At 38.3% G+C, this 12,542-nt stretch overlaps 1 protein-coding gene across 3 annotated transcripts in view; it reads right to left on the minus strand.

Annotated features, from left to right (window-relative positions):
• The window catches only part of LOC105308396 (protein farnesyltransferase subunit beta), a 58,128-nt gene that overhangs the window by 14,362 nt on the left and 31,224 nt on the right, over positions 1-12,542 (minus strand). For 2 of the 3 annotated variants that reach the window (XM_011384354.2, XM_011384358.2), the window contains exons 5-8: positions 12,051-12,197; positions 11,864-11,947; positions 7,652-7,738; positions 1,695-1,824 (exon numbers count right to left, since the gene is read on the minus strand). In XM_011384354.2, the coding sequence (XP_011382656.1) occupies positions 1,695-1,824; positions 7,652-7,738; positions 11,864-11,947; positions 12,051-12,197 (448 nt within the window). The remainder of the gene's footprint in view (positions 1-1,694; positions 1,825-7,651; positions 7,739-11,863; positions 11,948-12,050; positions 12,198-12,542) is intronic. The other variant, XM_023526996.1, reaches the window with a different exon arrangement.

The raw sequence follows: 12,542 nt of genomic DNA on the forward strand, positions 1-12,542 counted from the left end.
CTGAAAACAGCCACTAAGAACCCTTGCAGAAGTGGGTCGGGAGGGTCTTCCAGCCCATCTTTAAGTTACTGGCTGCCGAGTTCAGATTATATCCCTGTTCAAAGCAACACCCACCCACGGAGAGTCACAATCTCAAATTCTTAAAAGAAAGACATAAAAAATTTCACTGCAGGTACAGGCACTAATACATCCTCAGTCAGTCTTAATGATCAGTGCATTTGGGATGATGCCACTTAATGTAGTAAGCTAGCATTACTCATGAAAGAGATACCAGCACTGTAGTGGAAGTCCATTCTTCATTTTCACTTACTCACGAATTAGTGTTTTTAGCCCAGGTAAATTTTTCCAGTGCCTAACCCATAAGTTATCTTATGACTATATAAAATCTCAGATATGGTCGTAATCTCTCAAGCAATGAGGGGAGGGAAAATTTGGGTAAGAGGGACACTAACATTTATTGAGCCTATGTGCCAAGCCATTTATGTATGTTTTCTCCTTTAACCTCCAAGAAACTATTATTATCTGTGCTTTATAGAAGAAAAAAAAAATTGAAGCTAAAACAGATTAGACAATTTTCCCAAGGTCACATGGCTGGGAAGTGGGAGAGACAGTTCAAATCTCAAATATTGTCTTTGTAACTGAGGCACTCACTAATTATAGTCTTTATTTCTGCCTGGGAAATAGAACTTTTATGTTGCATGTCTTGTTAAATAATCAGATTTTAGTGGATTTCAGAAGCCAGTGCACAAGTTGGCCATTTCAGCATGAAACTTCAAGCCTTTAAGAACCTTCAAAAAGCGTATGTTCTAGGAGGCTTCCTAAGGATGAGGACAAAATGCTGCTGGTCATATCTCTACAAAGTATAATAGAAACTCTCTCGGAAGCTCGCAATGAGTTCCTATGATAGGAGCCTGACATCTGAACTTGGGGAGAAAAGATGGATGTCAATTGCAGTTGATTTGCTTTGAGGTCAGGGTTAGGAGGTAAATGCCCCCCAAAGACATCTCCTTGGTGGCTGTAGGTGCGTGTATGTTTGTGCACTAGGTCTCCAATGATAATTTAACTATGATCTAACAACTCCCTAAAAGTGACTCCTTTCTGAGTTCATTCTAAATGGTCAGGAGCTTGGAGTCCGGATAAATGCTTGGGCTGCCTGCTCAATGTAATTACTCAGTTCTGCCCAGCTTATTTAAATGTAGTTACCAAATGTTCACATAGTGTGGTAGGTAATAAAAGCTTGGCTTTAAAATGCCTCAAAGCTCTTCTTGTAACTTTTTCTCTTAGGATATTCTTTCTAGATACACGATAACCCCTAATTTTAAGAGACCAAAGCTACATTTTTTTTTAGAAGTATGAGGAAGGTACTCTGACTCATACCAGATGTCTGAAGGACTCAAGAAGGCTCTGGAGTTAGCCTAACACACTATGTAGAAAGTTCAGAGCAGGAAGATGGAAAGGCAGGAAGAAGGGAGCAGAAACTGAGAGCACATGGTCACTCCTTCCACTTTCTCAGAACAGTGCTGAGCGCTCCAACAACTCTATCTAAAGCTTCATTACAGGACTTTCAGTTCAGGAGCTCAAGGCAGGAATTCTGTTAGCTCCTCCCACAGCCAAACCTTCCTGAAGCCTATCTGAGTAGTCACATCACTAGGGGCCAGGGGGCCTGAGAGGAAGAGGAATCAACAGACACTTACCAATAAGCTCTTCAAGTTTAAGGAACGTTCCTTCTTGAGGATGACCAGTGCAGCCAGGCCACAGAAAGTATAGCCACCATGGGCTTCCATCCCTGGCACGCCACCAATTCCCCCTTCCCAATTCTGACACCTAGGAAAAGATTGAGAAAAGCAGATTTAAGGGTTACTGGCAACCAATGAGCGTCCAGGCTGAGTGGATGGGCAGAAGCACAGGAACCTGGATGGCAAAAAATGAGTTCACTCAGATTAAGGCATAAATCATCACAGCCATGAATGGAAAGATGGCACCTAATTAACTTTCAGAAATGCCTTTTCCTCAAAAAAGAAAAAGAAAAAACTCAGAAATAGTCTACTTATGTAATAAACATAGCATCATTACTTTTGGAAAAAGTTATAAAATCATATGTATAGTATAACCATCAGGTTAAAATAAAATTGCAAAATAATTGCTAATTATGGTCATCTTGTAGTACAAATCTATTGCTGATATTTTTCCCCTTTATTTTCCTGTATTTTCAAAAAGTTTCAATAGTAAACATGTATACTTTTATAACTGTTCTTACAATTATTATTATTTGAAGTATATTTTCTAGTCATAAAACATGCATAATATTTAGCCCAGAAATAGAGGATCATCTCTAGGAATTAATCCTATGAAATAAGAATATGTCCAAAGGTCAGATTATAAGAATGTTTACTGTATTCCCATTTATAACAGTAAAATATTAGAAACAATCCAGAAGCTCAATATTAGGGGACTAGTTATATAAATTATGATAAATCTGGACAACAGAATACTATAATCATTTATGCTAAAGAAATATATTTAAAGATATTCCGGATATATTACATGAAAAGTTATAAAGTGATAATGTACTCTATGATTTTTCTGGACTAGAAAGACATACATCAAAAGAGTCGTTGGTGGTAGATTACAAGTGGTTTAGATTTTCTTCTTTTTGCTTTTCTACAATATACATGTTTTATCTGGGAAAGACATTTTCTTTTCGATGTATACTCATATAACAAAGAACTTTCTTCCAATGATCACGATCTACGTATGTAAGAGTCACACTTCCTACAGGCGTGTTTGCCTCACAACCCTAGCTGTAGCACAGGTGCACAGGTAGATGGGCACTTAATCCAAGAGCTGGTAGAACTTCCAGGTGGGAGAGGAAGAAAGCAGCAATACCTCTTGTCTTCTACACACCTCTTCCTTGAGGTTGGGCATCTTGGAAACTCAAGGACCTTTTTCAGAGAAGCCACATGCCCAGGGAGATCACAGTGCCGACAGAGTGCAGAGTCAAGAACGGGCTACCGTTCCCTGTACAGATTCTTGAACATCCTCCGTCCCCCGACCCTACTGCCACCCCAACACACACTCCAAGTTTCTTTCCAGTGCATTTGGATACATGGAGCATAGAAAAAACTCAAGTTTGAAAGTTCTGATGAGTAAAGAATATGCAAAGGACCTCTTAAAATCTTTCCTTTTCTTAACTTTTCTTGTCTTTAAATTTGTTTTAATTAAAAAAATTCAAACGGTATAAAAATAAACAATGAAAAGTCAGTCTGCTGTCTACCCTGGCCTCCTAGTCCCTCTCACTAGAAGTGACCACTGTCAGTTTCTGTGTCTTAGGCTCTTTCTCTCTCTCTCTCTCTCTCTCTCTGCACAAAGGTACATGGTACATGCACACTATACATATATATTTTTCCCCCTACTTTCTTTCCCTTTGTTTTTACGTGCATGGGAGCAACTTAGTAAAATTCTTTGGGAGTGTCTTTTAGCTAAACATAATTGATGGAACACAATAGCCTAGTAACATGTAAGTAAAGAAATTTAAAAAGGGACAAACCCACAAGGGTAGAGAATTTAAGAAGACATGAATAGAGACAGGAGATAAAATGTGAAAGCTGGAAAATGGGAGAGAGAAGAAATAACTGACTTAACAGAATAGAGAAACCTAAGCCAGTCCGGGGAGTTGTGCGCAAAGCAATAGAAAGCAAGGCGATTTGCTCCAGTGAAAGGCCCAGCGACTGGAGACACAAGGTACCTCTAAAAAGTAGGATGCATTTGAATCAACTTGACTGGTTGCGAATTTATATAAGAATCAGACCTCCTGGTACCCAGCAAAAGTACTCAAACTCAGCAGAAGATGGGAGGTTTCGGGGGATTAATTAAGAGGTAGAATTCCAAGACATCCAGCACAGTTGAGAGCAGGAAGGAGGCACTGTACTGAGCAGGGGGATTAAGTGAGAGTCTACCATCTGAACACAAATACCCCTAACCCCTTTTCCTACTAGTATTTCACAAAGCTGGCTGCCAAAGTCATATGCCAACCAGGAATCTAGAAGATTCTTCTCTAGAGAAACTCATAAGCCCAAGGAAATAATTCTACAGATATTGATATATGAGAATTCCCTGATGAATGGCTGGACGCTAGCCCACCCTGGCACACACAGCTCCCCATCGGCTTTTCAGCACTTGACTCCTAAACACCAGACATCTGTGCAAAGTCACTAATATGAAAGAGAGAGACCAAAACAAACAAACAAAAATAAATTAGAGGAAATAATGCAGAGAACAGAAGTAAATTTTTTAAAGTTATATCTTTAGATAAAATATTATATACCAAATAAAACACCACATGAATAAAATATTCCTGAAACAAGAACAGGATACTATATAAAAAAGAAGTGGTCTTTTTTTTATAAATAAGGATAAACTAAGCTCTATTAAATTTAAAATAGAATTGCAAAAATAAAACCAACAGAAGGATTAGAAGAAACAGGTAAAGGAATCATTCAGAAGTATATAAGAAAGGTTAAGAGATGAAAAATAGGCAAAAAATGTTTGCAAAATTAGAATACCAACCCACTCACAGGATGTTATAAAGAGAATAAACAGAAAATGGAAGAGAAGAAATATAATAAAGTTTCTTGGAACTAAAGTATATGCAATTCCAGGCTGAAGACACCTGCTGAAGGGTCGGGCCTAGTTAGTACTTGGATGGGAGACCACCTAAGAAGACCACGTGCTACAGGCATAAATAATAATAAATAAAAATTTAAAAAAGAAGAAGAAGATACCTGCTGAGTACCCAGCACAATGAATGAAAAAAATCCGTATCATGGTTCATCGGCATGAAGTTTCCAAAGAGCAAGAATAAAGATTCCAGAAACTTCTAGAGAGGGGTGGAGAGGGATAGAGAAAAAGAGAAATAAAACAAAAAACATACAATAGATTGGGAACACAATGACATTGGGAGGAAGGAAGCACAGTGGTTACCATAACAGGTTTTGGTTACTTAATTTCTTTGTATTTCAGCTTAATATCAAATCCAACATCACACCATCTGACATATAAGGAAACAATGACATGTAGAAGGCACAAAGCTAATAAATGACAGAACTGGGATTCAAACCCAAGCAGCTGGAGTTCCACATCTAGTAAGTGTCTAGCAATCCAATCCTCCTGCAAATAATAGCAACACACTCTGGACAAAATGCACGAAACAACTTCTTGAGGGCTAGACTGACTGAAAAAGAGGCAGGCAGATTTTGGTGGGGATTGGAAAGTTGGAGAGTCAGTCCCTCCCCTTCCCTCCCCTATTCCTGGTTTGCCATGAGGACAGCTAGTCACCCAGTGGTGGCAGCAGTAGGTCAGGGGTCAGGGGCGGGCAGCTGACACAAATAGAAAGCTTACCATCTTTCTGGTAAGATGAATCAGGCTGACAGAAATTGAGGAAGAATCCCAGAAAGAGGAGAGTCAGAGAAGGAAAACCCCAAATTCAGTATTTAAACTTCATTTAAGTTTCTATCTGACCTGACCCCTGAATCACACAGGTATTAGCGAACCAGAAGCGGCTTCTGACCAAGACCTGATCAGAGAGCTGAGCCACTAACGCCCAGCAGGTGTGACAATCTGCAGTTTGAGTCTAACCAAGTTGATTGCCTGCTAAAATAAAAACATCAACACTCTTTAGAACAATCTAACAGAATCTAGTCTTTACAACAAAACATCACGATGTCCAGGATACAATCCAAAAATTACCTGACATATGCAGATTCAGGAGAATGTGATGTACTAACTCCAAGATACCTAGATGTTAAAATTACCAGACAAGGACTTTAAGGCAGGTATTATAATTATATATTTGCCTCCGTGAAGTGAAGAAAAATATACTTGTGATGGATAAAAAGATGGGAAATCTCAACTGAGCAAAAGAAAGTATAAAAAAGAACCAAAAGTCTATACTCTCAATCTCTAAACTGTAGCTACTCCACTACTGAGTATTACATAGCAAGTAGTCAGTAAATGTTGGTTATTATTATTATCAACCTTTTAAATAATGACACTGGAAGCCAAAAGATAAGGATTCTGAAGGAGTACAATTTATACAGTTTCCAACTTAGAAATCTCTAACTAAATAACCTATCCATCAAATGTGAGACTAGAATAAAAATATACATAAAATCTTTAAAAGATATCACCCAAGTGTTCTTTTGAGGGATCTATCTATTGGGGCACAGGCTTCCTTACAATAAGTCAGTAAACCAAGAAAAAGGACAGAGTTTCAACAAAGGAGAGAAGTGAAGTAAATTTCATGCTGAAAAGAAGCTTCTGGAGGCCTGCTGTGCAGCAAGCTGGGAGCAATCTGTCCGGGCTTACGCAGGAGGGCAGATAACTCAGAACAAACACATGCACGCATATACACATGTACACGTACACAAATACACACACAAAAGAGAATCAATACATTACCTGAAGAGTTTGACTGTATTAAGAGTAATTTTATAGCTCTGGCAGAAAATTTAGGAATGAATTCACGACACATATACTTAAAAAAAAGAGGTAATGATTAATCCTAGGAAAATAAAATTTATACAAAAAAGTAAATATGTTCATAGTATATCATCTGGTTTAGCTGTAAATTATATTTTCATAGTAATAAGTTCTACTTTGATAAAAATAAAAATGCAAAGAAAATAAAATACAGTTGGATATCATTTTAAATAGCACGTATGTATCTACTATATCTTTTGAGGTTTTTTTTTATGATGAAATATATGAAGCATCTAGGAAAGTATGGCAAATAATATATACAGCATACATGCATTTAACACCTAGCTTTGATTTAACCAAATACATCTCAGGGTTGTTTCTTTTTTAAAAATATTTTAAAGAAATAAATAATTACAGATAGAGTTGAAGTCTCCTCTGGAAACGCGTAGGCCTCCCTGATCTCATTTCATTTGCTCTCTTTCCAGATATAATCACCATCCTGAACCCGGTGTTTATCATTCCCATGCTTGTTTTTATATTATTACATGTGATTCTTCTCATAAATAATATAAAATTGTTTTGCATATTTTCAAATTTTAAGTGAATATGCTGATGGGCACATTTTAACATCCCTTTTTTTCACTCGACATTGTTTTCGAGATTTATCCATATCGATACACGTAGCTCTGGTTCATTTAACTGCTGTATCTTATTCCAGTGTGACTATACCAAAACTTACTTATTCATTTTGCGCTTATAAACATTTAACTTGTTTTCAGGTTTTCGCTATTATAAACAAGTCCTATCTTTGTCTCTTTCACGTATATGTGTGAGAGTTTCTGAAGGAGTGAAATTACTGGGTCATCAGCAAGGGCTACTTGGAGATATTATCAAATTGCTCTCCAAACTGGTTAAATCCATGTAGACTCCCACTATTACTGGTAACCCAAGTTTTTGATCTTTGCCGATCTAAACTATAATACAACATTAAAGAAAATTTGGAAAAAATATAACTTTAAAAGTATTTTTTTTTTTGAAACTCACAATGCTATAACCGTTAACACATCTCTTATAATTTTATATTCCCTTCCAGTCCTTTTCCATTTTCTTTGTTTTTCAGAAGTCTTGACCACCGACTGTCTAAGAAGCCAGGACAAATCCCAGCTTCTCTCACCTTGCTATCCACTCAGCAGTGCCCTCAAAGAGGTCTGGGGTGATGATGTTGGTCAGAGAAGCTACCGAGGCGGCACAGTATGCACTTCTGGAAGGACAGAAATAGAGGGGAAAGTGTTAAGCTTCAAGGAAGATCCTAAATCAGGCTCGCTGACCTTCTTGGGCGGATTGTGCTCTCGGCCTAGTAAGCTGTAATCACCTCCTGTCCTCACTCTTGGCACATGGTCAGTCCTGGGTCTCCGACTGAGAGGTCTGACATTCTCTTTGGATAGAATTGCTCACAGCATGGCTTCAGTGAAAGAACATGACATTCTATTCTCCCTACCTCCACATGGTCAAATCTCCATCAGAGGAAATAACAGCCATATCAATTCATGTCAAAAGTGAATTCAGCTCTTCTTTCAAAGACCTATAATGGTTCCCAAAATTCCATGGTGTCATTCAGGTATTTCTGATATGCTCATTCATTCAGATGTCAGTACTATTTTAGGTCCAGGATTTCTGTGTTTATGACATGGACACATTAAAGGTTGACTATATTTTTTCTATAACTAACACATTGTAAAGAAGCTCACCAGACCCTAATGGCCACTTAGACCAAATAAGAGGAACAGGAATAGATAGGCCTACCCAGACATATTTCCTTAGGCTTCTAAAGGGAGAAAGGAGCTTTGATTTCAAGCACCCCACCAGTACACACACACATACATACACATTTTTAAATGAAAAAGAAAGAGAATGTCTTTTTATTTTTTTAACGGTATTCTACTAGATTTGGAATAATTCTTGCCATTCCATCTTTCCAGCCCTAACTCTTCTCAGGATTCCTTTTATTTCAGCTTCTCCCTCTATTATGGAATACAACTACAAACTGTCTTTTCTTCCCTTCTACAGGTTTTTTCAAATATCCAGCATCTCAGCACCTCCAACATTTTATGTTGAAGACAAAAATTCTAATTTTACTTACAAATCCTTTTTATAAGGCCTCCTAAGAAATAGAAAAAGGAGGGAAAAGGGTCTAGTTTCCATATTATTCAATACAGACATAATACTAAGCCCAACTTACTAAGGTATTCCAAAGGGATCTCTTCAGAAGCTGCGAGCATTATTATTCTACCAGCATTTTCAACTGCCTAATCGCATTGGCCAAAGGCACAGCAGAGGCTGAATTATGCAAAATGTTATCATCTACCAAAAGCCAACTTCGAAGGTCTGATCTCATTTCCTTCAGGTCTGGAGCCTCTCAAAGGGGTTCAGAAGTATTTGCTCTTAAATCCTAATGTAACTTCTGAGGTAGGGAGGTGGCCAAAAACAAAGTTGGCCTCTCATAAATGGAAGAACTGAGATATTATGCCAGAAGCCACTAGTCCTAGATCTCACACTCAAATGGGGAGGGAACAAAATACATCTTTTTGGTGCAATTTCTTCCTCTCTCCCTCCAATTAGTCATCACATCTCTCAAATTTGTCAAATACTCTCCATCCTTGCTGCTCTCACCCAACTCCAAGTAACCGTTACCTGGATCAATCTCCTGTCCGGGCTACCTTCACCCCTCCAGCCCTGAAACCAGAAGACTTTTACTAAAACACTATAATCTATGCACTGCCACTAGGGAACTAATAAAATACAAGTCAGATCACATCACTCCATACTTAAAATTAGTCAGTGGCTTCCCACTGACCTTAAAATACAGTCCAGGTTTCTTAAGATTTCAGAGCCCCTCATTCTGTTCCGAGCCTGACCTTCTAGGTCCAATTCTACCACTGTCCACCAGGCTCTCGACACTTCAAGAACACTGAAATTCTCCTTTCTAGAATACACTCTACACTCTGTCACCTAAGTATAGGATAAAATACCAGAGTGATCTTGTAGGGTTTGTTTGCTTTACCTAATAATCTCAAGACATTTTAAAAAGCTAAATTTCAAACTATACACATTTGCTTAGAATATCTATAGAACAGGAATGAACATATAATGACCATGTAGGCAAAATTTTTTTTTTTTTACTTTTCCCTTAAGAAGCATCAACACAATACTGTACTGCCTTCCTCAATAGTTATACTGGTTCGTTTCCCTATACCATGTTAAAAAAAAAAAAAAAAAATGGAAAACAGACCCAAAACAGAGTTACTTATGCTAAACTAATACTAAGTTACAGATTCAGCTCTCCCAGAAATGGAATCTTCAACCAGTCAATAGGGAATCACCAGATCAGCACTAGTTAGGTCATCTGCCTGATAAACTCCTTCCATGCCCTCAAGGAGTGTAACTTTGCAATAACCAATCTGCTTTTTTGCCTAGTATAACTTTTTTGTCCCTGCTCCCTTGTGCCTATAAAAGTCTTTTCGTATAGCTCCTTGGAGCTCCTTTCTATCCGCTAGATTGGATGTTGCCTGATTCAAACCAATTTTTGCTCAAATAAACTCTTAAAATTTTAAATGTGCCTTGGTTTATCTTTTAACAACAGATACTGATATACTGTAATATAATAAATATATGTATTTAGTCTCCTCCCCAGTTCTTGGCACAGAGCTCCTAAAATCCTTGGAATGTTCTGAGTTATAGGTGTGATAGGAGCCTTTTGTTATTTATAACAAGCCCCAGTCAAACACACTTGAGTATGCACATGAGGTGACTTCTGGAGGATGTGGGCTGGTTGCCAGAGAGTGGAACTATGTGATTATAAGGTTGGAACCTTCAGTCCCACTCTACAGAGGAAAGGGGCTGGAGAGTGGGTTAATCACCAATGGCCAATGATTTCATCAGTCATGCCTACTTAATGAAACCCACATAAAAATCCTGGGGGCTCAGGGAGCTTCTGGGTTGGAGAATGCATCCATGTGCCTGCCAGGAGGGTGGCATGCCCCAACCTCACAGGGACAGAAGTTCCTATGCTCTGGACCCTTCCAGACATCACCTTATATACCTATTCACCTGATTGTTAATTTGTATCCTTTATAATACCTTTAGAATAAGCCAGTAATAGCAAAGTGTTTCCCTGAGTTCTGTGAGCCATTCTAGCAAATTATTGAAGCTAAAGAGGGGGCCAAGGAAACCGCCGATTTATAGCTAAATCAGGCAGAAGTGTGGGTAACCTGGGTACACATTACTTGTGACTGGAATCTGAAGTGGGGACAGTCTTGTGGGACTGAGTCCTTAACCCGTGGGGTCTGTCCTAACTGCGTAGTTAAATGTCAAAATTGTCTAATATGAGGAAAAAAACACATTTGGTGTTGGAAGTGTTGAGAGTGAAGAAAGTTTTTCCAGTAAATAACTAGACTAATTTTTTGTTTGAACAGACAGGTTACAGATAGAAGGAAATCCTTTACTAAAGGCAGCCTGATTACCTACTTTTATCTGCAATGTGTTTTATGTTCCACAACTTTCATGTATTTTTCTTCCCTTATACTTTCAAACCAATGGTTAAGTCAGAATATTAATCAACTGTGTAGAAGCAAACACATTTACAAATTGGTGATAAGATGGCTTTGATATAGAAACCTCATTTTTTTAAAAAAAAAATGTATTTCTCAGACTAAGTAATAAGAATTTGGTATAAAATCTCAATGGTCCCTTGCTGTTGAGAAATGACTCATTCAGTGTATTCCCTATATGCTTCATTAGCAGCCTCCTGCCAGGTGAATAAACTACTTGCTAGGTACATCAGATAATTCTTGAGTAAAATTATTTTGAGCCAACCGGTTTCAATCAGTTAAAACAAGTCTGTTTCATTGCACTCCGCTGGCCCATAAGCGTTTTTGAACCTCCCAAAGCAATTCTCATGCAGGTGTTAAACACTCTCATGATTTCATCAAATTCATTCAGAAAATATAAATATAAATAAGTCCCTACTTGGCTTTCTTCTTCCCTTCTATCTTAGAGAGATGAAAGATTATATGACATAATACAGTTATTATATGTTAGGCTATTATTTTATAGCAAATAAATGTATTTTTAACTTTTAAAACAAAACCATTTGATTTTGTTTCTGTAGTACTTATATTTTGACATTTACATAAAAGAAGTCGAGTGATAATGACACTTGAGGACATCTGTATCATATCTGCAATTATTATGATACTGTGTCACCAACACGTCATCCTGCGTGTCATTCTGCGTGTGATTGCCATGTTGTTCCTTGGGTTCGGCATCTCTAATGGCAGGTAAACTCTAGACTCTACTGATGCAGCAGCCTGAGAAAAACCACACTCACCTCACATCCACCTCACCTCCAACGTGCATGAGAAAAGAGCCATCGGGTTGCTTTAGCGAGTACAAATACTGAAGAAGCTTCTCTCTGAGAAACGAATGGGAGACGGGCAGGAGACAGCGATGGTCAGTGCAGTGTCAGCAGGAAGGGAGCCCTTCTAGGTTTCCATCACTGCTGGCTTTGGCTGTACCTGTTAATGATGTCATAGGCCTCCTCAGTGCCAATGATGCATAGTGCATTGACTGCTGCGTATGTGGGTGCAAGGTGTGGGTATTGGCCAGGGCCTCCTCCAAAGCCACCTTCTGGACTTTGACACAGCTCCAGGAAATGGCACACACTAGGTATACAGACAGCCAAAGGGAAAAACAATGTCAGAGAGCATAAATTTCAAAACACCAAATTCCACCAGAGTCCATGCCTTTCCAAATATCCCACTCTGCCCCCAAAAAAAGAAAACAAAAAAACATCTTCTCTCACTTGCTAAATACATATTGAAAATAGTTAACCCCTGCGAATGGTCTCTGTACCCTGCTGTTACCAGTATTGTATGCCCTCCTATCTGAGTTTTATATTTAAGCATCTGCCTAGTCAGTAGTGAAGCAAGGAACATAAGCAGGCAGGAATAGACTTTCATAGAACTGGGGTAAGTGTCATGCTTTGTGACCAAATCTTTCCCATAATT

The sequence above is a fragment of the Pteropus vampyrus genome, unplaced genomic scaffold (assembly GCF_000151845.1).
Source record: "Pteropus vampyrus isolate Shadow unplaced genomic scaffold, Pvam_2.0 Scaffold15, whole genome shotgun sequence".
NCBI classification, from domain to species: Eukaryota; Metazoa; Chordata; class Mammalia; order Chiroptera; family Pteropodidae; genus Pteropus; species Pteropus vampyrus.